This window comes from Ambystoma mexicanum, chromosome 6p, assembly GCF_040938575.1.
Source record: "Ambystoma mexicanum isolate Mex_15411 chromosome 6p, UKY_AmexF1_1, whole genome shotgun sequence".
In the NCBI taxonomy this organism is placed as follows: Eukaryota; Metazoa; Chordata; class Amphibia; order Caudata; family Ambystomatidae; genus Ambystoma; species Ambystoma mexicanum.
The window spans coordinates 1,268,097,328-1,268,124,257 of NC_090935.1; the positions used below are offsets into that span (position 1 = coordinate 1,268,097,328).

The 26,930-nt window shown below is 46.3% G+C and overlaps 1 protein-coding gene across 5 annotated transcripts in view; it reads left to right on the forward strand.

The window, feature by feature from the left end:
* KDM4C (lysine demethylase 4C) overlaps window positions 1–26,930 on the forward strand; it is a 3,084,728-nt gene that overhangs the window by 2,698,451 nt on the left and 359,347 nt on the right. For all 5 annotated transcript variants that reach the window (XM_069625930.1, XM_069625928.1, XM_069625929.1 and 2 more), the window contains one exon: window positions 11,367–11,552. In XM_069625930.1, coding sequence (XP_069482031.1) covers window positions 11,367–11,552 — 186 coding nt within the window. The remainder of the gene's footprint in view (window positions 1–11,366; window positions 11,553–26,930) is intronic.

Consider the following 26,930-nt stretch of genomic DNA (forward strand, 5'->3'; position numbering starts at 1 on the left):
TCATACCTAGACATTAGGTGCCTGAAAAGCCTGACTTGGTGTCTTGAACAAAGCGAGGTAATTGCGGAAGGCTTTTGACACCTAACATCCATTCCATTTTGCACACTGCAGATGTTTAGGCGTTTAATACCGGTGGGTGCATGTCCTATATTAAAATAAGGGGGCATCATTTTAGTGCTGACCAAGGTGCCGCCACTCGTCAGTGTGGCAATGGCTGCACTGGTTGATGTTGCGTCGGCTTAGTGCACCATGCAAAAGCATGTCTATTATGACTGGAGTATGACCAGCCCGCTCGTCACAGCTGCTAAAGAAAGAGGCAGGGGGCTGAGAACCGGAGAATGGGTGGAAAGAGAAAGTTGGCTATGTAAAGAAGGTGTCACGTAGCTTGAGTCCAGACACTGAGGAACATCTGTTTTGTTCTATTTGTTTATTTATTTATGGACAAAGAAATAAACAGGACACACACGGAGGAAAATGTGAGAACAAGACTCTCTCACAAATGCTCATTTAAATAGGAAAGTCTTCAGGGCTCGGTGGGACTCTAACTTGTTTCTTTCGAGTCTCAAAGCAGTCGGGAGAGTTTAGCAGCTCTAGTGGGAAAAGATATGCCCAATCCATTGGTCCGTTTGTAGGTTACTCAATTAATCTGACCATGGTTTCCTGAACATAAGGAACTACTGGGGGCATATGGGTATACCAGTGACAGCAGCTCCAAAAAGGCAGCAGTGTACTAGTGTGGTGCCATTAAAAGCAATCCAATCTTTCACTGCCAGCCAGTGAAGATCTCTTCTTCCGAACGAAATGTGCTCATCTCTTGGTATATTTTTGATAATGCGTACGCCGTTGTTCTGAATTGTCTGACATTTTGTCAGGCAAGCAGTGTTAGCTCCTATCAGAAGTTCATTACCATAGTCCAGCCTCAAGAGTATAGTAGCTCGAGCAATGGTGGCGCAATTCTTTCCAGTAACCAGGGGCTTGATGTGTCTAAGCAGGCATAGATGGTACTGACAGTTCTTGCTAATCAAGGTTTACAAGGGATTCTGTGCTCAGTGAGGATTCCAAAATGGTGCCCAGAGTTTTTACCTTGCCAAACACCAGGATTGTACTGCTCTAGTTTTAAAGGATGTGAAATCCGCACTCAGCTTGGCATGAGCCGAAGATGAGTAGTTTGGTTTTGCTGCCGTTTAGACACATTCAGTTCATGGTCATCCATGCCTCGATTGTATCATAGACGCCTGAGATATTGGTGGAATCCTTAATGAAGTTACCGCTCAGCTCTAGGGCCAGCTGAGTATCATCAGCGTGATTAGTAAATAATACACCAGTGTCTTCTAACAGAGATTATAGATATCAAAGGTACACATTGAAGAGCATGGTTCATAGACTGGCCCCCTGCGGTACTTCACAATTGATAGGGGCAAGAGATGAGAAAGCTTCGTCCCAATGGATTTTGGACAAGCGATTTGAGAGCAATGAGTGAATCCAATCAATGTCTCCCTTTGCCAGCTTTCCTCTGGCTTTGGGTCCAGTTTATTAACTGCTGGGGGATGTCTCCCTTCCCCAGCCTTCTTCCGGCTTCAGGTCCAGTTTATTAACTATTGGGGATGTCTCCCTTCTAAAGCCTCTGTCAGACATGTAACACAGTTCGCTAGTTGGTGGTGAGATATCTCTGTTCTCCTCACAACTAGCCCTTCTCATGCATCTTTTCTGTTTTCTAGGGATCCCAACTCTGATTTGCAGTCATGGTTTTCTCCTGCCAGGAACTGTGATGAAAAAGAGTGGCTTGGATGCTCCTCCACGCTGCGGGGGTCCCTACCCTGATTTACTTTCTGATTTCTTGGTTTCATATACAGACTTGGTTTACTTCAATGCCAAGTACTGTGTTCATGGGTATTTCTCTTACAGTTCTCTTTGTGCTTCACGTACAGACTTGGTTTAACTCCTGCAAAGTACTATCTTTATAGGTATTTCTCTCACAGTTCTCTTTATGGTTCACCTTTCGTAACAGCCCTGGGCCCCCTTCCATCCAAGTACTGCCACACGGAAGATTAGATCTTCTAGTTACTCTATATTTCTTTTTCTTGTAGGGGTCCCAGGCCCTACTCCCCTGGTTACTGTGTCTTGGTAAAGTCTCTCTCAGTATCTCATAGAGGTTGCCTTCTCGCTCCCCCTTTTCTATCCACTTCACATTTCAGCATTTCCTGCACCCTGTGGGCACCCCCAACCATAGGCTTAGCCACCCAAATACCTTGTGGATTTTGGCTCCAGCTCTCTGGCCGGTCACGGGTGTTCCCTTGTACTTCTTTGCTTCGCTGGCGTTCTGGAGTTTTCCTAGCTTCCTGCAGTGGCTCTGTGGCTTCAGACTCTCTTTGGCATCACCTTTCTCGCCGAACCACCCTTTCCTGCCATGCTGCACTACGGGTGCTTCCCACTGACATGATTTTTATCACCCATACCTCCAGAGCCTACCCTCCACCCCCAGAGGAGTGTCCAGGACCCCCCCTGCCTAGGCTGTGGTAGGTGTAGGGGTAGGGAAAAGCATATACCGGTCACTGTGCATCTGTAATGAGAGAAGGCAATCAACCCCCTGCAGTGGGTGTCTGCTACTCATTCATCTGCACAGGAGGGGTTTACCATTGTTACATATATTGTATTGATAGTTCACTGCTCACACCATCCAGTAGCCCTTCATATGTGTATTAAGACTTGTACCCCTTATAACACATCAATGCATAGGCATTTATATAGATGCCCCACTCCTTAAGTTCATGTTAAAATATGTATCACTCAGTAATGAACACTCAATGAATGCTTCTTAAACTCTTCATGAAAAAATAAACCTTTTAATTATGAGGAATTTGTCATTAAGAAACATTGCCATTACTATCATCACTATACACAAAACACTTAAAATGCCAAAAGTCATTAATGAAAAAGCTGAAATCCATTGTCATCGCCTCTACCTCAAATCATGGCTAGGACTGATCAACCTTCTACAATTAATCATAGTCACCTAAAAAACCAACTACCTGCCTCACCAGGTCATGATAGGCAACCTTACAAATCATGATAAGCAATCTAGCACCACAATTTCAGAGGCATCTGCCTCAATCAGTATGTCAGTACCTTTCTCAGTGTGACATCAAATGAAGGGTAAAATGCCTATCCATACTCACTAACTGTAGAAGGTAGAGCATTGAGAGGGCTGGAGAAGAGTGGGTGCCTGGGACTATCCACAATTCAAGGAAACATTCCCAAAATATTAGAAAAGCCACCTATTAATGCACCATGATTGTTTCATCAAAAAGTATCAAAAATAGGATACAATGCATCAAAAAGAATGAATTGTCCATTGGTATCAATGGTGCCAGCATATAGCCAATCCAGAATAAGATGTCTGCTCTTTAGGTGGGTGATGAGCTGATATGCCTTGGGGGCAAAAACAAAATCATTCCCCAAGCTGCTCAAACAGAATCCAGGTTTGCTCATAGGTCAATAGGCAGAGTCCTTTAGGGACTTAAAAAATGCTTCGAAACAGCCATAATCCATCTTGGAGGGTTTAGAATCCAGTAAAAGAAAAAAGAGGGAGTGGTTCCTCCCAACTGGAAAGCCTTTGTGCTCCCTCTTCGGTCTTCCAGCCATGTGTGTCTGCCCCTCGTCTTCTTGCCAGCTCAGCTGTCTCTAACTGCTGTCTCAGCTTTGAGTCAGGTCTACTTATTCTATTTGGGCCTCCCCTATTCCACACCTACAATTACTGTGAGGAACTTGAGGTCATCCTCCCATCTACTCACACTGGATCTTCCTCTCAGGTGGCCAGGGAATGGCCATCTCTCTTGGATCCCGACCCTGGGGGTGGATATGCGAGGGAGGATCACCTGGGTGGAGGGACCTTGGCGAGTGGGGAGAGGATGTCTTTAGATGAGACATGGTATGCCCCTTTCCCTTGTCATACTGAACCCTGCTCTCCCCCTGCCTTCATAAATTGTAAGTCTTTCCCTATTTCACACTCACAAACTGTCCTGCAATCATATTCCTTTAAGACTGGGATGAGGACGAGGCAACTGGGAGTTATACCCACTTCCATTCATTCGCACCACTTTGGTACTGGGTTGAGGAAGAGGCCTATGTAGGAATACTATTACAATATCCAGGCATGTCCCACTAATAGACTTAACTATGGTCAGGCAAAGGACTTGCACCTGCAACCTTTTGAGAGGTTACAGGTGCATAAAAGGAGAGACAGGCAAGAGCGCAAAAGAAATCCACCTGGTGACAAGGACGTGACAACCCGACGTGGAGGAGGCTGGAAAGGGGCAGTCGAAAATCACACTGTGTGTTACAGAGGAGTGAAAGAAACACTGGGGCCTGACTGGGCCACAAGAGAGTCGAGACAACTGCAGTCCCCTGTGCCGTGTGCCCACAGCTACAGCTGTGGGACACAGAAGACTCCAGATTGCTGCAGACCACCTCAGCAAGGTTTGAAGGTGAGCGGTGCTCACCGGATCTCCCGACGAGCACAAGGAGAGCGAGAGAAAGCCAGAGAGAAGCATCAGGGTGCCCGGATGAGCAAAAGAAACGGAACACTCACACAGCGGCTCTCCAGGGGCTGGAATTGGGCAGATGGAAATGCCGATCAAACAGACATTTATAATGACATTTATAATTCAGAAGAAGAATTTTGAATACTGAACAAGCTGCAAAGTACTTTTGAAATACAAGTATTGTTGAATACCGAACAGAAGAAAACATATGAAATATATATGACAATACTGCACGAGTGAAAAGAAAGTTCTGTGCATTTATGAACACAGTGAAACAAATAATAAGCGTTATTGGACAATGTGTAAGTATGAACAAAGTGAAAACCAGTAATGAACACTTATGAATCAAGTGGAAAGCAAGTGATAAGTACTAAGGAACAATGTGAAAGCAAGGTGGCGGAAAGGGAGGAACACCACAGAATAAGATGTGTTAAATACATGTTATAGCAAAGTCAAGAGACTGCCAAGGAAAAACAGAATTGAATGTGGACCGATGACACTGCTTCAGAGAGAAAACCTGTGCTGGCTAGAGAGTCCAAAGAGCATAACAAAGTGCCAAGGGTTACTGGTTGCGTGACCTGTGATGGGTGGACCTGTGGTCCGACAACTGCGGCTAGACCAAGAAACCTCTACTTGGAAAGAACCAAGTAGAGTCAAAATACAAAGGCTGTTTTGTCCAATAAGTACTTAAGTGATTGAAGAAGGGAACAATGTGGGTGAGCTATTGAGAAGCCTGAATGGTTACAAAGTTGAACTGGAATTATTATTGAAAGCCAAGAGATGTTGACTGACTTTGGTTTTGAAGCTGGAAGAAATGGGGAAGGGAACCACAACACTTTGTGAACCAAGTTGAGCTTGGGGAAGGGAACCCTGAGGCCTTTTGGAACTCTTTTGAGCTTGGGGAAGGGGAAGCTGAAAAGCAATCCAGGAGCTGGAAGAAGCTCAGAACGTTAAGTTGGAACACTGTTTCTTTTGTTGCTGGCATTCCTGTGAGGGCTAGTATATGTTTTGGACACAGACCTTTGAGTTGAACTCTATGACACAGACTATCCTTAGTTTTTTTTAGGTAGGGAAATCCCATTTTAGCATGTTATGTTATGTTATTGGACTTGTATAGCGTCAAAGTCATAAGGCGTCCAGGCGCTAACTTACAGGAACAAGAAAACAGACTTGTAATCAGTTACTTTACATGAACAGTTTGGTTTTTAAGGATTTTCTAAAAAGCCAAGTGATTTTTTTACTCTCTTAGTGCTTGGGGCAGCTCATTCCATGCATATGCCGGCAGGACTGGAAAAGAGCATCCAATTCCACGTGCTCTCTTGGCACGATCCACTCTCAAGAGATGGGTGGTAGTGGATCGAAGGTCTCTAGTTGGCTTGTATATAAAGACTTTTTCCTTAAGGTAGCTAGGGTCAGATACGTGAATGCACATGTGGCAAAGGGTCAACAGTTTGAACGAGATCCTGGCTGATATAGGCAACCAGTGCAATTCCTTCCTGACAATGGTATTAGGTTCTTTTTGTGTCATACCGTAGACAATACGAACAGCCACATTCTGAATTTTCTGCAGCTTAAGGATATCTTCCCTACGGGCACCACCCAGAAGAGCATTGCAATAATCCAGGCATGGAAGTAAAACCGCCGTAACCAACTTGGCCCGGTTGTTTTTGGAAATCATAGGAGCCACCTGTCTTAGCACTCTCAGATAATAATTTGTGCCTTTTACAATAGCATCTACTTGCCACTTACGTTCAACGTGGCTTTCATATACCTGCCTAAAGCGTAACTTTGATAGCTACGCTATCTGGCTGCCCTCAACCAGGAAACTGGAAAGGCTGGATCTAGATTCTCCCTTGACTTTTTTGACCCATATATCATTAGTTCGGTCATTCCGGCATTCAAACACACCAATTAGTGGTCATCCAATTTTTTATGGTCTGACAGACCTTACTAAGCTTGTCCTGATCCTCCTGATAGTTTCCGGGCATCTCCAGGGGCAGCTGGAAGTCGTCTGCATAATTCATAAAGAAAAATCCCAATCTTTCCAACTCTCTACAGAGGGGTACTATGTAGATATTAAAAAGTAGAGGGGATAAACAAGCCACCTGGGCGACACCGCAAAATGTAGTCTCCACCTCGGAGAAGAAGTCTCCCCAGTACATCCTCGATCTTCTGTCTTCCAGGAATTATTTCATCCAATTTATCGCCTCATCAGCGAGACCCCCTGTATCTACCAAACGTTTCAATATGATCTTGTGGTCTAGTAGATCAAAGGCTGCTGACAAATACAATAATGCCAGCAGCCCTGATCTACTTTTCTCTTTTATGGTCAACATCTGGGTCTGGAGATCAATCATGGCACTCTCGTACCGTGAAAACAACGGAAACCTGATTGCTTTCTGTGCAGCTGGCCAGAACTTTCCATATAAAGTTGTAACTGAGTTATGGCCACTTTATCCATCAGTTTCAGGAAGAACAAGGTGTTCGTGATGCGTTGAAAGTTTGCTTTGTCTTTTGGGTCCAAGCCTGTTTTCTTCAGTAGCGGATTCACTGCCACGGCTTTGATGGCTTGCGGGATTGTGCAGTGCAGACGCATGAATGAATCTACATAGGTAGGGTGCAAGCATATCTTGATGACTCAAAATTATCTTGGAGGGGAGAAGGTCCCCTGGACAACTAGTAGCGTTCATCGCTTTCAAAATGTTTGGTTTCTGCGACTGATATCTCAGAAAAGTGGAAGCCGGTGGAAGATGTCTCCTGATTAGGATCTTTTCCATTAAGGGACAGGCAGTCTGTCACATTACTGGCGCTTGCATTCCCCAGAATGTTGGTATCCATATGAGATTGTTGACTCGCCAACTCGTTTCTGATTGTATTTTGGGCACACTGCAATTTGTACAAGAAGGTCTTCTGAATTCTTTTGCAATCATCCTCTGTGGGTTTTATAGCACTCTGGGTTTTTCCCCAACATCTAAAGAGACAAAAAAGTTCCTTGGTTTTATCTCCGGCCATTTCTATCTGGTCATTATAGTAGCACAATTTCGTTTGTCATTTTATCTTTGTAGATTTGTTCTAGGAGCTTCCAATCCACTTTATTTTCTATGTTTTTATCTTTGAGCCAAATGCGCTCTGTGTGTCTCTTACTGGCTTTTAATTTGGCCAGTTCAGGAGTGAACTATTTTTGATGATAGGGGGCTTTCCTAGTGGTTCTAGATTTCATGGGTGTGATTCTGTCTAACAATGTTGTCATATCCCTATTGTATTGGTCTATATGTATATCAGGATGGTCTGAAGCCTTGGTTTTGGTCATAAGGGCGTCCATACACTTAGACAGTTTGTCCGCTGTGATAGCCTGGTAATTCCTATTTGTGGCTTTTCGTAATGGTTCATGTTGTTGCCTTGGCGGGTGGGGAAGCTGTATTTGACCTGAGATGGCCGAGTGATCAGACGATATACAAGGTGTGGTCGTGATCCCGCTATTGCAATATTACTGCTGGCCATCCAATCAAGAATGTTCCCTTTTATATGGGTCGGATCATTGTTATGCACACAAGTATTGTTATTTTTGAGCAAGTTCTCCAGTTCTGCAGCTTTTTTTATCTTTGGAGTTGCCTTTCCAAAGGTTTAGGTCTCCCAATAATATTACGGCAGAGTTTGTCTTCTGCATCGAATTGAGAACATTAATAAGATCCCCATTAACATTGTTGGGGTCTCCTGGTGGCCTATAAAGGACCACAAAGTTCATACTACAATTGTGGTTAGGGATAATCTTAGTATGCAGGATATCACATCCCTCTCAATCAATTTTGGTCTCATACATTTTCAATTCCTCTTTACAAATAATGGCAACGCCACGACCTGGTCCGTCTTTCTGTGTTTTCTGAAGAACATGTAACCCGGCGGGGTTACTTGCTCAATGGTGGGCCCATTTGCTTATGATAACCAGGTCTCTGTGATACACATAGGGCAAGGTAGGCCTTACTCCATTGTGACATTTAAGAAAAAATAAACAATTTTGTAGAAAAGTGAATCTGTTATCTGTGTCTTACTTCATGATGACTTCACATCGCCAAAGTTCATCCAGCACTGAAAATCTTTCTAAACAGAAATATCAGCTAAACATATCTTTTTTGTGTAAGCAATTTGCAAGGACAAAATTGTCATTCAACACTAGGAATCTTTCCAATTCAAGTTTTTTTTAGACAAAACTACAAATCGGACAGGTATTTGTAGTTTTCCCTAGTGCCTTGTTATCTTCTTGTTTTCTATTATGCTCCAACATTGGCTCTTGTCCTAGAGCGAAAACTATATTACACTGAACAGCGATTATTCATACAAGAGGCCTGTGGTGGGCCTGACTCAATGTTGCAAAAGCAAATCTTGCGGCTTGTATTTGACTAAATATGAAAGTGTTTGCATTGCACTGTTCGTTTACCATGAACACTGGGTCTACAGCTCATACCACTTGCCGTTTTAAGCATAGCCGACATGGGAAATGCACGTCACCGCAGCCAGCCTCTCAGTTTTCTCAGCAGATTTGGTGGAGTCTGCCCCTTCAGCGTCTCCGTTCCTTGGTCTGCTCTTGGCATTCCTGTCTGCGAGCCTCGGCCCCTCTCGCGGTTCGTCTCCCGACCATCTGACATTCAGGTAAGTTCCTTGTCTGTTTTAATGTGCGTTCCCAGTAAGGTCTGCAGTTGAAGGCTAGATGGTTCAAATAAGTTCTTCTGTGTAACCCTCCAGGATCCTAGCCCCCTCCTCATCTCAGTCTTTTCCTGTTTTTGATCTTCATGATAGTTAACCCTATTCTTCTGCGTCTCAATCCTCCCTACTTCCTGTATGTTACGAAAGTATATTGGATAGGGGGATAGGGTTGGTGAGGGTGGGGTTGAAGGAAAGACGTAGGGATTGGGTGAATACTGTGTTCTCCCACTGTAGTCGTCACTGGTCCCACATGGGGCTTCCCCTCCCATGAGATCCACTTGCTAAGTTCCACCCCTTGGCAGACTATCGGGTAGAAGCCTGGCCTCCCTGGCCTAATGGGAAGTGGCTCCCCCTATGGAAGCAGTCACAATAGACAAATGGGTCAATCAGGCTTAAGAAATGGGTAGACTTAAAATGGCTTGTGAACAAAACAAAAATGAATCTAAAAGTAACTGTGCTCGGGCTGGCATGTGAATCTTTAATATATCCAAGCTGCAAAAAATGAATTGATAAAATAGTTTTGCAGTTTCACATTCGATCTGTCCATCTTTTGTGATTGCTCGAGACACACATTACAAGTTTGAAAAAATGAGGATTTGTTTAAACATTTTTAGAAAAAAATCCAAAGGTGCCAATGTTTCTGCTTTCATGGGGCTCTTGGTAATATGATGGGGAAATCCCATTTCAGACATACCTAACGTTATACCTGACAATTGTAAATGTTTAGTATCCCAAATTTATATGGAGGATTGATGATGTAAAACTTGAATTGATGGAAAATCCCATTTACCTGGGCTTTCCACTAACAGCCTGTTCTAATTGAGCCTTTATAATTGACTTCCTAAAAAGGAGAGCTACAATGCTAGCAAAACAAATGATAATAATTGATAGGAAATTTGGTAGATTTTCCATTATTCCCATGATTAAATATTATGTGGGAAAATCGTACCCTAACTTATTTACAGCTTGGAAGTCATGCCAAAATGGATTTGCGAAAAGTTGGATTATTCTGAGGCGCTTATACAGAGGAAAGTATTCATTTTGCCAAATGGTGTTCCTATACCTGTAATGCGCCACAAATTTGGTCTTCAACCCTTGAAAGCTTGTGTTGTATGGAAGCAGTTGTTTTTTTACCGTATATTTTTAGATCCCCCAGTTCATTCACTTTTTAATAGTTTGCAGCGATTTCTGCAGAAAGTTCAGGCAATTCGGTTAGCGCTTACACTACAAAATGTACAGAATTGATATTGGCTTTAATACAATACCCCAACAGGGTGAAGCTAGCAGTGATGCACAAAGATTGGATAGATACATGCGCTGCAATGCAGAAGGTACACCCTTTATACTCATAGTTCCAGCCTCTTAATTAATTATGTTCCCTGCTGCAATCTATCGAAATAACATCATGCAATTTAGATTTAATCCACTGCAAACTAAAGAAATTATTTGTATCCCTAATCAATTACCGAAAGGCGCTGCCTTTTGCCATTTCTTCAAAAACTACACGGAAATGGGTACTTCATAATGTATAATTATGCGTATAATGTACTTCAAAAGATTTGTGAATAATTTGTCTTTTGTCGAAACAGAAACTCTTTGGCAGTGCATAATGCTGGACATAAGCAAATATAAATTCTGCTAGTGGTACTTACATACCTGGAAAAACTTGAATTGTTAAAAGGGTAAACTCTTTTTCCTCTCTCTATGGAATTATGTACCTTTTGTAAATGGACATCTTATACTAAAGCCCTGATTCACAGAGCGTCTTCCGGGGTATTGCCATTATACAATGATTCTGTGAATTAGGCCCTAAGTGTATTTAATTGAATGTGTTTGAGTTCTAATTGTTTTTGTAAAAGGTGTATTTGTTAACCAAACACAACAAATTATAAACGTTCCGTATGCAAACCTACAACGCATGACCCATCCACTAGATGGCACAGGTAAAGCGGAGCATTTATGTTTATAGCTGCCAGTAAACGACCATGCATCTTGTGTTCAATGTATTTGATTGGATGGGAAATGACATGACAACAATTTAGTTACTTTCTTTATGAAATCGTTAGGAAAATCAAAGTTTATAAATCAGTTGTTTTGACATATATTCCATTTTTCTCTATACAGAAGTGTGTATTCTGTAGGCGTAGGATGGCAAGCTACTACAAGCCTTGTGTCCAGTGTTCCTGTGGGCTTTGCCCAACTTCATTCCATGTTACCTGTGCCCATGCTGCTGGAATGTTCATAAAATCGAGCGACAAACCACCTGTATTACACATGACCTGTTTCCGACATAAAAACAATCAACATGTGGTAAGGACCAGACATGATGTTTTTATCTTTTTGCACCAGCCGTGGATATTTGTAACATTATCTATCTCTCTCTCTCTCCCACCCTCACTGACACACCCTATGCTCGAACCTAGTCGAGTCCATGCAGCCATGCCCTTTTGCATACATTAGGTACCGTTCCTTGGGATAAGCAAGCAATATCACTTTCGGAGCAGTTCAAATATTAGACTATCTAACTCACCATGGAACAGTGTTGACAGCTGTTAGGTGGTTCAAGCAGATTTGGAGTTCAGCTATGCCATGCTTAAAAAAGGGGCAATGAAATCAAGGCATTCTCCCTTAGCCCCTACCCCCACAAACGTCCAGAAATAGTGTATTAGTCTCTTTGGTACCCGCACCCACTGCTTGTGCTTTTTGAACGATACTGTTCTCCTAGGGTTAATGTTCCTTTATGGAAAGTCACAGTTTGAAATATAATGGTCTGCTGTACAAAAAATATCTTCGTGCTGGTAAGAGAATGCATTTTGCATATCACATATTTATTTTCTCTTTAAAATATGCTGAAGTGCAATAAATCACCCTTGCAAACCTTGCCTTGCACAATATTTAAACGTACTCAGCAGCTGCTGTGTCTGTTATCCAATTGTGCTTTTTGCATAACAGCTGTCTTCTCTGATCAGAACTGACATCCTTAACATCAGAATGTTCCGAGACTCCTCTGACAGGAAATAGTTTTGAGGGCATGCAATACATTATAGGATGTTGTTGTCAATCTGTTTTCATAGAAATCTAAAAATTCCTATTCCGCCTCTTCTGCCCCTCATAAAATCAATTTATATAAAGTCTGCATTCATAAGGTTTTTGACTTGGATTAACTGTAGAGTTCTGCAGAGTTTGTGAGCACCTCATACAAATATGTAAGACTGAAAGCACAGTCTGTTCTTCTAACATTGTATTCAAAAGGTTTTTGTACTGCATCTTCTTTGTTTAATTATTACTTTTAATATATAGGCATAGTCTTAACATTAGCTGCGTCATAATTCTTTACATTTATTGGACGACTCCATGACAACGCTGCATTTCAAAATCTAGAGCATAAAGGAGGATTGCAGGCACCCGTGACGAACACAATAATGACCCAAAGAGAACTCATTTTCTGGTTGTTAATACTCCTGGTGGAAGCAGTGTGCACCAAGGAAATAATGCACCAGTGAAGGATCTGTTCCTCTCTACCTGCCTTTTTTCGTTTTGGTTCTGCATTGCAAATCTGTAAACCGAAAGTTCACCAGTGAACATTTAGTTGTTGTTGTGCTAATGATGCCTTACTGGCCTGCTGCTTCTACCAGCGCATGATCAGATCACAGTGCATGCCTCCTCACATACGGGGATAGCAGAGGGAGCTAAGCTGTCGATTCCACAACAAGACAAAAAGTGCATACATTTCATGTGTTGGAAAAATGGCAGAGCAGAATATTTCCAGACCAACTGAAAACCAAAACCTTTGTCCTAAAGGGTTTCTGCTAATGTTCTTTCTTGTTGACAGCTGTTTGAGGCAGCTTCTTTATCACACATTTAAGGCGATATTATTGCAGTTTTTAGTCATCTTTAAAATATTTTCAAATTTTAGCTTTGAGATCATGATTGATAGCTTTAATCTTGATTATATGGCTTTACGTTTTACTCCTATGTCCCGACCTCCATACTACATGGGCGTCCCTCGCTAGGGACAGGAACAGAGCCTTTTTCACCAGAGAAAATGTCTTTTCCCCTTCATATTTAGTTGCGCGTGGGGGCGTAGCCCGGGGAGCATGCCCTCCTCTGACTCCGCCCTCCGGCGCATACCTCAGTCCCTTCCCAACGACTGTATGTTGTGGGTACACCCTTGGGGTGGGACCTGGGTGAATGGAGTGTGTGACCAATATTCACTTCATGTTATGGGTGTCTGGTTTCTGGTGTGTAACACAATGAATGAGACACGCCTACCCGAAACTGGTATGAATGCAGTGTGGAGTGCTGAAGGGCTGGGTACCTGTCCCAATACACATTCCTTGTTGTGAGTGTCTGGAGGGAAGTGAATGGCCTGAATGCACCGTGAGCCTGATTGGATGCCTGCCTGCCTGAATGCAATCCTAAATGATTGGTTGCTTCAGTGTGACTCGGCAGATTGAATGAGAGACCAAAAGTATATCAAGAAACTGATCCAAGAGAGGACCTGGCTAGGAGACCTCTCCCCGAACTACGAGGGACCATCGTGCACCAGCTAACCTTTGCCAAGGCTCCCTGGAAGTCAGTCCTCGAAAGGAAGCCGACCGGAGACAGGGACCACTGAGGAAACTGAAGAGAAGGGCCTGGACATTCCGTCCAACGTCGTTGACCAGTGTTCCGAGGATCGCCGTAACCGCTGGAAGCCCATCAAAGCTGTGTTGCCCAGAAGCGGGGACAGTTAATGCTGTGCTTCCGACAACCGGGGCTGCAACGCTCCATTGCCTAAGAGCACTTTGAATCAAGGACTCCCTTGCTCATCACCGCCGATGGCTTTGTCCCGCCGGAGAAAGTCAAGGTTGCCGACAAACCGAGGAGAATCCGCCGGTGGGTTTCCCACCACCTGAAGACTACAAAGACGCTGACGACCCGACACCCTTGCTGGCCCAAAGTCCTTCATTGACTCTTTGTGGGAACAAATTATCGTCGTCGTGGTGCATCGCATGCCTCATCTTCGCAGGACATCCATGACAGATCGTTGACTAGCACCGCCGGGACCGAAGCTGCTGCCTCAATGCCATTTTTCACCTTTTCTTCAAGGGATTCCTAAACCAGGTATATTGGGGTGGTAGAACTTTGTAGAAGGAAATCAGAATCTTATGAGCAATATATGGACTGGGCTTGTTTTATATATTTATTTACAGGTTGCCCAGGTGGGGGGATCCTCAAACAGAACTGTGCCTGGTGGTAGGGGCCCAGTATTCTGCCAATTGTTTAACCATTTGTTTTCCTTCCAAAGTATATGGTTCATCCCTATTATTAATTGATTTGTATTCCATTTGAGCTGTCTACAGTTGATGCATTTTAATGAAATCTGAGAAGTAGTTGCGTTACCACATAGAGATTATTTATATTTATCATTATAGAATTGCCTGTGAACAAAGTGTGTTATTATGTGTGTACATAATCATAGCCTTATTTATATAAAGAACTGTGTTTTCACTAACATAGTGTGTGGGCATTCCTTTGTGGGTGCTTAGGGAATACACTGTACTTAAAAACCAGCCTGCATCACCTCCTGAAAGCTTAAGCCTTGATTGCTCGTCCACGTTTACCAAATAGAGAATCTTGACTGGGGTGCTCTGTGATTCTACTCTGCCATATAGAGAGCAGGAGTACAGATGCCCCCTCCAGTCTTTACACCACTACCCTGGGACTTGGTGAAAAACAAGGGCTGCGTGCTGGAGTGAGAGACTATCCATATTTACTGTGTTTGCTGTTCAAATTGACTTGAAAACCTGGGGGTTCGGTCTAAAGACATATGTAAGGACTGTATTTTGCTAATGGAGACAGATAGCCTTAAATACAATGTTTTTATTTATTGTGCTTGCTGTTCAAACCGAATTGAAAACCAGGGGGGTTATAATAACAGCCTGTGTAACAAATGTTTCTCGCTAATGGAGACCGATACGCACACAACGGCTCTCAACTGTACTGATAGTAGGGCTATTTAGGGATTTATGGCCATAGCAGCGCAAGAGTGTTTAAAACAGCACTTTTAAAGATATGCTACGGACATAAAATTGATGATCCCCAACAGGATGGTCACAAATGTATGGAAATATCTTATGCAGATAATTCGCTACATAAAATATGTTGTGTTGAGCCCTAAATGCCTTGTAGAATTGATGCGGTTGACGCAGCCCCTAACACGGATAAGAATTGGGAAAGGGACTGAACAATGTATCTCTAAAACATTATGGGTTATAGAATCGGCGAATAACCCACTTATGAAAATGAAGCAGTTTAGACATATGTGTCAGATGGGGGTTAGAAACAACATTGACAAAACAGTTTGCAAGTAGGAGTGGACAAAGTATATCTAATTCACGATAGAGGAAACTGCCCTACAAAGATTGAGACTTGATATTTTCGCTTACTTACAGGAAATAAAAAATTAACGCTTAATGGAATGTCATGTTTACTTATCAGTGCAGTGGAATACTGTGTGTCTGTGAAGTAATCACACGTAATACGGAATCTATAGTCCGATTGTTCTTTGTGCCGCAGCTGACAAATCCAAACTATTTAATGTGGATGCATTCTGAATAAGCCTACGGGTAATCGGTTCGCGCAGTAGAAATGTGAAAGTAAAGTAAATCAAAATGAATGTTTTAAATGTTAAAAATCTGTTGTTTATAAACCCTAGTTGCGTCTTTATGTTCAGCGGTTATGGGGTGAACATGTTCGGCGTGAAACTGTCAAAAATATATTATGATGAAGGGGTGTTGGTAGGTGCAGAGGTGTTGCGACAGCCTGTGTCGTAAACTGCGAACCGATGGCGAGAAGGTGGCACAGTCAAGATGTGGCTTTCGTGGCACGAGGCCTATGTGCTACACAGGTCGGGCCAAAAACATTTTAAACAACAAATGACCGTGGTATCTGACATCGATCAACAATGGCAGGCAGGTATTATGTATTGGAGACAGTTCAGCAGAGACAGCAATGGTTTCCATGATATTCTAGCCGTCATCGACGTCCTATTAAAAATATGCCTATGTTGAGGCTTTAAAGAACACGACTGGTTACAGCTTGGCGACGGCTTGTAAATGTATATTTAACAAAACCTGAGCCCTGTTAAACTACAGACGGACACCGGTAAGGAGTTTTTAAATAAGCTGCTGCAGAGTCTTCTAAAACAACATGGGGTGAAGCGCTTCATAACACACTCCGAAGTTAAAGCCTCTTTTGTAGAATGTTTTACACGCATCTTTAAAACACAGCTCTGGCGATTCTTCATGGCTAAAAACACCTGTACATATGTGGAGGTGTTACCCGCATTTATAATTGTGTATGACAACACACATCATAGATCTATTAAAACTACCTCAGCAGGTTTAACACCACAGAAGTCCCTGGAGGTCTGGAAAAAACGGTACAGCGAAAGACTATTTTTTTTTTTAATTTAAATTTTTGTTGGCAGAGGCAGAAGACATACACACACATTAAAGCGACCGAAGAGAAAGGGACACAATGTACAATCTACAAATCAAATTACAATGGAACGTATAGCTGGTAAGCAATAAATAGTCTGTGTGGGGGGTGTGACACCACCAGGCTATCAAGGCCAAGGTACACAACTGAGGAGATCACGGTGAGTTGTCAGCCGATGAATGGGCGTCCAGCCCGTTAAGATAGCTGTTAAACGCAGGCCAGATGTTTTTCGGCCGGGAGCGGACAGGGAGGGTGCTGAGGTATTCCTCTTCACAGTTCCGTGACCAAGTTAGTAAGTTCAACCATTTCCGGAATGTAGGAGGGGAAGAGGACTTCCAGTTCTGCAGAACACATTTCTTAGCAATTATACAGCCCACATTTAGGAATTTGGCTGCCCCTCTGGCACCCTCAGTTCCCCACACCCCAAACAGTACTCCCAGTGGGTCGGGTTCAATAGTAGTATCACAGATTTCTGACAGTGTTTTTAGGAACTCACCCCAGAATACAGTCAGCCCCGGGCCGTCCCAAAACATGTGTAAATGACCCGCATCATCCGCACCGCAGCGAGGCCAGGGGCGTGGATCAGAGCGGGCAAACCTGGAGATCCTGCGCGGAGTGTAATATAGCCTGTTCAGCAACTTATACTGGATGGTGCGGTATCGAAAGTTCAGGGAGACTCTGTTAGTGTGGGAGCACATTTTCCCCCACAGTTGGTCAGTAAGTTCTAACTCCAGTTCGGATGCCCAGTCGTCCCGATCCCTAGATGGCTGCGATGCAGCACCAGCGAGGAGGAGTTTGTATAAGGAAGACACTACGGGCCCCCCCTGAGTTTGCAATATAGGAAATCCCAGAGGAATCAGGAGGTTCATTGGGGAACTCGGGCCACGCGCTGCGGAAGGCAGCACAAAGTCTATAATATTGTAAACGTTCTAATGGCTAACCTGAGTGGCCCGGTTTCCATGTCTGTGGTGTTATGAATTGGCCGTCCGGGTAGAAGTCAGTTAGGGCTCGGTATCCCAGGGCCTGCCAGTGTTGCGCCAGGGCCACGACGTTTGTGGGTTCCAGCCCGGGGAACCGCTAGGCAGGGAGCCATTTGTAGTATGGGTGATCCCTGGTCTCTGCAGCGAACACCCGCCCCCAGGCCAGCAGGGTGGTGTGCACCAGGTCCATGGGGGAGTCCGGTTCATATTGACGGTGTAGTATTAGAGACATTATATTGGTGCCTGATGCAGCGAGGGTTTCCAATTTAACATGGGGGCGAGCCGGGGGCCCGGGGTACCAGTAGGAGGCGAACTGTGCCTGTGCTACAATCCAGTACCTCATCAAGTCGGGGGTCGTGAACCCACCTTTATCGTAGGGGAGTGTCATTCCAAGCCATTTTTTGCGTACTGCACCTGAGTGCCACATAAACTGCGCGCACAACTTGTGGAGATCTGCGAAGTACTTCCTGCCAGGCCATATAGGTACGTTCGTAAATATGTATAGCAGCTTAGGGAGCAGTATCATTTTTACTAGTGATAATCTCCCCGCTAGTGATGGTGGGAGAGAGCGCCAACGCTCTATCTTAGTGCCCGCTTGCTCTGCCGCGGCCAAGTAGTTATTAGCGAGGAGGGCGTCTTTGGTCAGAGACACCTGGATGCCCAGGTACTTAGTCCCATCAGGGGACCAACGGAGCGGATATTCTGTGGCTGGCTGTACTGCTGAGCTAGTGAGAGGGAAAAGTTTGGATTTAGTATAATTAATGATAAAACCAGAATATGTGCCAATGCGGGTGATGTCACGCAGTATGGGTTCCAGGTAGGCATTTGGGTCTCTGACGAACAGCAGGACATTGTCCGCGTAGAGGGAAATAATTTCGGGGGTACCCTGTAGCCATATCCCTTTGTTAGAGTGGCGCTCCCTTATGAAGTCTGCCATGGGCTCGATGACTAGGGCAAATAGGATCGGGGAGAACGGGCAACCCTGGCGGGTACCTCTGAAGAGAGGGAACAGAGCGGAATTTTGTGAGTTGACGCGGACCACGGCAACCGGGGAAGCGTACAATAGTTTGATGTATGCAATCATTCTGGGCCCAACCACCATAGTCTCGAGGACAAGCCACGTGTACCTCCAGGACACCATGTCGAATGCCTTTTGAGCATCCAGGGTGACCGCAACCGCATCCTGATTGATTCGTGACATGACGTTGATGAGCCGTCTAATATTATGGGATGTGAATCTCCCGGGCACAAATCCTGATTGGTCATCGTGCACCATATATGACATAACGGGTAAGAAGCGATTAGCGATAACCTTAGCAAAGATTTCAGTATTTAAGTTCATAAGTGAGGGGGGCCGATATGATCCACAGTCGTCGCTAGGCTTACCTGGCTTGAGCAGGACCGTAATTACAGCCTGGCGCAGTGTTGGGGGAAGGGATCCTACCCTGAGCGACTCATTCCAAACCCTGAGTAATTCGGGGGCCAATATAGCTACATGTTCCTGATAAAATTGAGCCGTGAGCCCGTCTGGGTCCGCTCTGCTCTAAGAACTCCCGCATCTATGAGTCACTATGTTCAGGGGGTTGAGAGTATAGCTCAGAGTAGAAGCCTGTGAAGACCTCGAGGATACGCTGGTCGGACCACTGTATTATTCCTTGGTTGTCCTTAACACAGTTAATTTGGGATTGGCCCCACTCGTACCTCGCCAGTGCGGCCAGCTTTTTGCTGGGCCTGTCTCACTCACCGTATTTCTGCGCAGCCTGCGGCCGGCTGAAGAACTGCACCTCTCTAGTGGCTTGTTCATTAAAGATTTTCAGCTCCTCACTGATCTGGGAGAAGAGGACACCAGGGTCGACGGATGTCGGGTGGGCTCGCTCTAGATCCCGGAGTTTGGTTTCTGAGCGGGACAGAGTGGATCTTATAGTTTTCAGGACTCCTGACTCTCTAGAAATGGAGGCTCCCCTGATGAAAGCTTTAAAAGCATCCCAACGGACCCCCAGGGTGGTAGACTGCGACCCATTGTGCTCAAAATAGGACTGAATATCGGCAAGGATATCTGCCTTAAACACAATGTCCCGTAGAGCAGCCGATTTGAATCGCCACGTATTAATAGGGGGGGCAGGTATTCCCTGTTCCAGGGCCATTAGAATCGGTGAACGATCGGACAGAGTGCGTGGTAGTATCCGCGTTTCCACAACCCTACCCAGTACAGAGCCGGACACAAGGAACATGTCGATCCTGGAGGAGCTGTCGTGTACTGAGGAGTAATAAGTGAACTCCCGCGCCTGCAGGCGGAGTGCTCTCCACACATCATGTACATCGAGTGTCACACTGTGGGTCAGTAGTCTACTCGCTGCGCCTGACAGGAGCCTAGGGGCCCTACCCGACCTATCCAACGTCGTGTCAAGTATGAAGTTCATATCCCCACCCCATATGATCTGTACCCCCACATACCCTAGTAAGATGGATGCCACCTGGTCAACAAATTCAGGAGAGTCGACATTAGGGCCATATGTGTTCACCAGCAAATAATCCCTGTTGGCTATGGCCCTAAACAGCACTATGTATCTCCCCTCAGGGTCCACATAACTCCTATGTAACACAAATTTAAGTGACTTATGGACCAGCGTCAGCACCCCTCTGGCCCGTGTGGAATATGAGGTGAAATATCTATGCAAGCCCCATGTTGGCGCTATATTTTTGGACAAAGGGCCCATTGAATGCGTCTCCTGCAGGAGCAGGATTTTACAGCCATGTCTGCTGGCGTACGCCCCGATTGTACGAGCCTTGCTGTAATTGCTTAGGCCCCGCACGTTCCAAGACATCACCGTCACCGGCATTTCAATGAACTACGTAACATCCCACCACGAGTGTCATAGTGCGAAACCAAGCAGAGGTCGCCCCCCAATGGAGCCCGCATAGTGCGCCACCAACCAAGCCATACACCCATGTCCATTGACATACACCACGATTACAAAAGTCTAGTGTACATCCCACCATTGTTGTCGTGGACTGCTGTAAGGCAACGCCCTCTCCAGAACGGCGCCAATCCGCCCCCACCATTTACTGTAACATGCCTCAAAACCCCAACCTTACCCCCCCACCCTCACTGCCCACCCCCAACTTGCAGTGGATTCCCCCCCTCCCTCGATGCAGGCGTCACCCATTAAACCAACCTCCCCTAAAGAGTAGAGGTCGAGGGGCAAGATCCAACAGAGACAAGCCCCTAACAGTGCTCAACAGGGGCCCAAAAGCAGTGACAACCAAAAGAACATGAGCGTTGCAATTGCAGCGAGGTGTGCTGTTGCCGTGTGGACGGCTCTTTAAGCATCGTGTAGGACAGCGAGGGCTGTCAAAAACAAGCTCTGCGGGAGACGGACCCCATGACAGGGCCCCATAGCTGGCCGGTCAATGCAGGCGAGATGATCCCGAAGAGGTATCTAGAGTCCTTGGCCAGACCGGGCAAGAGGGGAGTAGTGTCCATCGCACCCGGGTCGAGCCGCAGCCCAGCCAGGCTCAGGGGGAGCCAGGATCGGTGAATATGTAGTACACTATTGCTATTAACACATACCAAATGTCGGATACACTGTATGGGACAGTTTACGCTAGTCCATATCTCGCTTGATTAAGCGTCGTTGGCGAGGTCTCCCACCCGATTATGAAGTGGTATATGCGCCTTGATGAATTTCACCACCTCGTCTGGGACAGTGAAGAAGTATAGCTTGCCATTGTGTGTAATTTAGAGACGTGCTGGGAATAGGATGCCGTACGGGACACTGCGTTCCCTAAGCAGCTTCTTGACTCCACTAAACTGACGCCTCTCCTGCTGCACAGCCATTGAGAAATGTGGTAAGATCCTAATAATGTGGGACTCAAGACGTAGGTCTCCCTTCTCACGCGACAGGCAGAGGATGAGGCCTCTGTCCTGGTAATTGAGAATCCTGGCTATGATGGGCCTCGGGATGTCGCCCGGCTTGGGACGTGGTGATAGAGCCTGGTGGGCGCGTTCCACTGTGAAGTGAGGAGACAAACCCGGGTTGCCCAGCAAGTCTTTGAGCAAGGTTTCAACAGCATCCTCCATGCACCCCTTGAGGGCATTCTCAGGCACCCCTATAATGCGCAGGTTATTTCTGCGAGAGCGCGATTCGAGGTCATCGCACTTCGCTCTCACACCTTTCATGTCGCAGGATAAGGAAGCAACAGTGTCTGCAGTGCATGTACCTCGTCCTCATTAGTTGATATCCTGTTCTCGGCCTCGGATATTCTGGTCCCCGCCTGATCCACTCTTGCCTTCAAGGAGGCGATGTTGGCGTTGATGTCATCCAGCTTCTCGTGGAAGCAAGCAAAATTTTTGGCCAGGGATTCCATGATTGTAGTCAGGTCAGGGGACGTTGCACAGGGGCGAGGGTCAACCTCCGGCTCCTCTTGCAGGTCAGATGCATGTCCCATCTCTCCCCTCGGGACAGCCTTGGTGAATCGATCCATGGCTCCCCCCTTGGAGGTCCCCCTGGATTTGTTCGGCATCGCCAGAGCAACCCGGGGCAATGACGATTAGAGGTGTAGCCCCCGGAGGAGAGCAAGCGGCCGAAGGACTGGGGGGCAGTGGTGTAGGCAGGCCCAGGCAGTAATAACAGCGAGGTGGCCCCCGTCGGATTGGCAGCATGAGACGGCTTCCAAGGCCAGAAGAAGGGGGGCATCAGCCCATGAAAGTCAACAGACACCAGGCGGCAGCAGTGGTTAAGTTGTGGGGGAGCCTCCCCCTGTGCAGATGAAAAATAAGGGTCAAACCAAGCAGGTTGCTCTCCCTAGGAACCCAGTCAACACTGGGAAGGGGAAAAGCTGAGGCCAGGCTCCAGTGTTCGCAGGAGGCCCCAAAGCTGCGGCTGTGCAAGAGCAGGGAGAGTTATGGTGCAAACCCTGGGAGGGGGTGGGGTACGAGCATGCAGGCGTTGCCAAAAGGAGTTCTCTAGTGTCCCCCCTCAGGGCACGCCAGCCGTGTAGCATGGCCCAGGAGTTGTCAGGCAGTGCTGTGGGCCGAATGGAGGCCAGGGACACAGTGATTCCAGACTGCCACCCCCCGCTCCTCACCTCATCAGCACCTGGCCGCAGCTTGGCTGTCCCACGAAGAAGCACACTCCGGACGAGGATAAGGGTCGGGGCGCGCTCCAGCGACAGCCCCAGCACGGATTGCAGTCAGAGCGGTGCGCCACGCAGGGGGCCGCCGCGGCCGATGGCACAGTCCAGATGCCCCGAGCGGGCCGCCACCAGCCCCGGAGAGCCCTCAGAGGGAGAGATGAGGCGCCGACAGCACGTTACTCGCTCTGCCGCCGACCTGGCGCGCAGGAGCACAAGGAGGAGGAGATGGGAGCCGCGCGCACGCCGCGGCCCCGGCAGGCCAGCAGGCTGCCCGTAAAGGTAGCCCGCAGATGGGCTCCCCAGAGTCCAAACGAAGCCGAAACTCAGCAGGGCACAGCACGGCACCAAGGGGCAGGCGCCCAGTTGTGAGAGGAGTGTGCAAACCAATGTAGACCACAGATGCAGGCGGATCAGAGCCGGAGCCACACGGAGCTCAAAGGCTAAGCAGCCATCTTGGGCTGCTCCACAGCGCCACCTCCAGCGAAAGACTATTTAAAAATGATGACACAAATGCCCCTTTAAAAAGCGGGATCATGTGCGGATCTTGAAAAACACAATGATGCCTTTACAAAGGTGTCTGAGCAGAACTATAGTGACAAGATCTTTGTTATGTTATGTTATTTTGTATTTATATAGCGCCTTATATACCATTGGTATGGTCTGAAGGCGCTGGTAGGTTGAACGCCCTTGGGAACCGAAGTTCAGATCAGTAGAGAGAGTAGTGAGAGTCAAAAGGTGCGTGTGGGCACCGGGTATGTGTGCAGCTCGTGCGGTAATCGTGTAATAGCTGCTTCTTAGCGGTAGATGTGGTGGTTGAAAGGTCAGGAGAATGTGTTAGTTCCAGAATGGATGTGGCTGCGTTAGACCTGAGGAGAACGCCTGGCTGGGGGGTGTAATACCAGCAGTGTTTACTTAGAATGATGTGGAGTGAGCGGCGGATGTTGGTATGAGAACAGTTATACCGAATGGTGCCATAGTATCTCTGTGTTCTAGTTGAGAGGTGATGTAAAGGAGAGAGTAAGCGTGGCGGGGAGATATGATGGGTTATATGCTCTTTCAAACGTTCTCTGCATTCCGAACCATACTATATACGCCACGCAATTCTATGCGCTCCAGTCTGTTCCGTGCATTCCTATCCACTGCATGCACCTCACTCTGGTCTATACACTGGTCCCCTCCATGTATTCATGCATTCCAGCCCGCCCGGCGCGCTCTAATCTGCCCGGCGTGCTCTAGTCCGCCCCGCGCGTTCCAGTCTGCCCCACGCATGCACTATTGATCGCCCCACTTTTGTCTTCGCTTGCATCCTTGTCTGCCCCACGCATGCACTCTTTTTTTTTGATAACATATTTTATTGTATTTTTGTCTTACAATACAGTGACATTTAACTCACAAACATATAACTTTGCATTCATGTGGTAGAGCTGTTTGAGGTATTGCTGCATATATGTGCACCCATCTTGGAGCTCCAGTGAGGGTAGAAGTGCAGGAAACATTAAACATATCAAATGTCCATTGACACTTTCACATTTGGTTCTTTAGGATGGTGAGAGGTATTATTGACATAATTGTTAAGCCCTGGGGCGGCGATAGTGCTGTTCATCGGGCTGCATTAGTTCAGTGTGAATGCGTTTCACAACGTTAGTTCCCATTTCCCCCAGATTTTGTCTGCCTTGCTCGGGCAACCTCTTGCTTGGTAAACACGACGTTCCATTAGGATAATTGTGTCTATGTCCGATATCCATAGATCAAATTGTGGAGTGACTTCTGAGCCCCATAGCTGTGCAATGTTTCCTTTAGCTATTCCTGTGGACGTTGAGAGTAACAGCTTTTCAAAGCGTGATAGGTCCTGTTCCGCATCAATACCCAGGAGGAGGAGTTTGGGGTCAGTTGGGATTGGGCGGCCTAAGACTGTGGAGAGTCTTTCACAACATCTTCGCCAGAAGTGTTGTATATGTGTGCATTGCCATACGATGTGATAGAATGTCCCTTCCTCCCGCTTGCAACGTAAGCATTTTGGGTCAGATATTTTGCCCCAGTTGTATAGTGCCACTCGAGGGTAGTAAATTCTGTGAAGAACTTTCAGCTGAATGAGCCTGGTTCTCGCCCAGATTGCCGTATACCTGGGATACATCAGGGTCTCAATCCAGTCTTCAGGTAGAATCGGGCCCACATCCCCTTCCCATTTCACTTTCAGGCTTGTCAGTTCCTTGGTGACAAACAAGGAGATAGCATTGTACATGATGGATGTGATCTTGCTTTTCACACTGTCAATGACTATTTTTCTTTCTATGGGCGTGCACTCTGGCATTTCCAGCAGGAGGGATTTCTGTTCAGTGAGTGCATGATGTAGTTGGTTATAGTGGTAACTTTCAGCGACAGGGAGGCTGTATGTAGTCAAGAGCTCTGCAAATGGGGTAATTTGGTTATTTGCATATATTTGCTGGATGGTATAAATACCAGCTGCTGCCCAAGTTGGCCATTTAGGGAGATTGCCGAGACCCTCAAGATCGGGGTTATTCCAGATAGGCTGGAATGGGGTGAGTGTGCTGACCCAACCCATGTGCTAGGCTGGACTGGGGTGAGTGTGTTGTCCCAACCCATGTGCTTATGAGCTTCTTTCCACATTAGGGCTGTATGTGATGTAATCGTGCCTCCGGGGTGGTGGTTCACTCTGTTGTATAGGCTTTCAATCGGGGTCATATCATGTCGGGCAGCAATTTCAGCCTGTATGTGGGGAAGTGTTGCGTCCCCATGCAGGATGTCATTAATCGTCGCCATCTTGGTCGCCCAGTAATAGACCTGATAGTTCGGGAGCCCTATCCCCCCCTTCCAGACTGAGCATTGGAGGGTTTTGAGCGTTATCCGCAGATGTTTCTCTCCCCATAGGAGCTTACGTGTTATTCTATCTATTAAGCGGAACTCTGTCAAGGGAATATGGAGAGGGGCGTTCTGGAGGACATAGAGGAATCGGGGCAGGGCCAGCGTCTTAACAGTGCTGCTCTGCCCAACAGTGTTAGCTGCAGAGATGTCCAGTGTTCTACGTCTTGGGTGTATCTTTTGATCAGTAGCTGCAGGTTTTGGTTACATAGCTGTCTAATTTATTCTCAATTAGGATGCCGAGATATCGGAATTGTGTGGGTTCTGTACGATATGGGGAGCCGAGTGGTGGGATGCAGTCTACCCCTTTCACCGGGAAGAGCAGTGACTTCAACCAGTTCACCCTAAGTCCGCTAAAGACTCTGTAGTCTATCAGTATTTCGGTTACTATAGGGCAGGAGACCGCCGGGTCTCCCAGATACACTAGGAGGTTGTCGGCATACAAGGATACCTTGTCTTCCCAGTCTGAGTTCCACCGGAAACCACTCCATGTGATCGAGGCCCGCAGGATGACTGCTAGCGGTTCTATTATTAATGCAAACAGCATAGCCGAAAGTAGGCAGCCTTGCCTGGTACCCTTTCCCAGTTGGAATTCGCGCAAAGGCCAACCATTCACCCTTACCTCTGCCGTTGGGCAGTTATAGAGGAGCTGGACCCAATTTATAAAGGTCTCGCCAAATTGCATCTTCCTCATAGGGCCTCCCAGTAAACTGAATCAAATGCCTTCTCGAAATCTATGGCCAGTAGTGCTAGTGATTGTCGTAATACAAGTGCTCTCTCTAGAGCCAGATGGAGCCTACGAATATTCATTCTCGTTGACCTTTGGGGCATGAAGCCACATTGGTCCGGATGTATCAGTGTTTTAATGACCATTTGGAGACTATTGGCTAGTAATTTAGCAAGTATTTTGGCTTCACTGTTAAGCAGGGATATGGGCCTATACGAGCTGCACTCATCTGGGGGTTTGCCTTCTTTGGGGATCACTATTATGGTGGCCTTACGGAGGTCTGGTGGGAGCCTACCCTTTGTTAGGGAGTGTTCGAACAAGTTGAGAAGATGGGTGTATATGTCTAGGTGATTCCGTTTTTTCCAGATGTCGATTGGGAACCCGGTGGGTCCTGGAATTTTGCCTGTTTGAAGTTGGGAGATGGCCGCTGATATTTCGTCCACTGTTATTTTGCTATCTAGCATGTTGACCTGTTCCGTG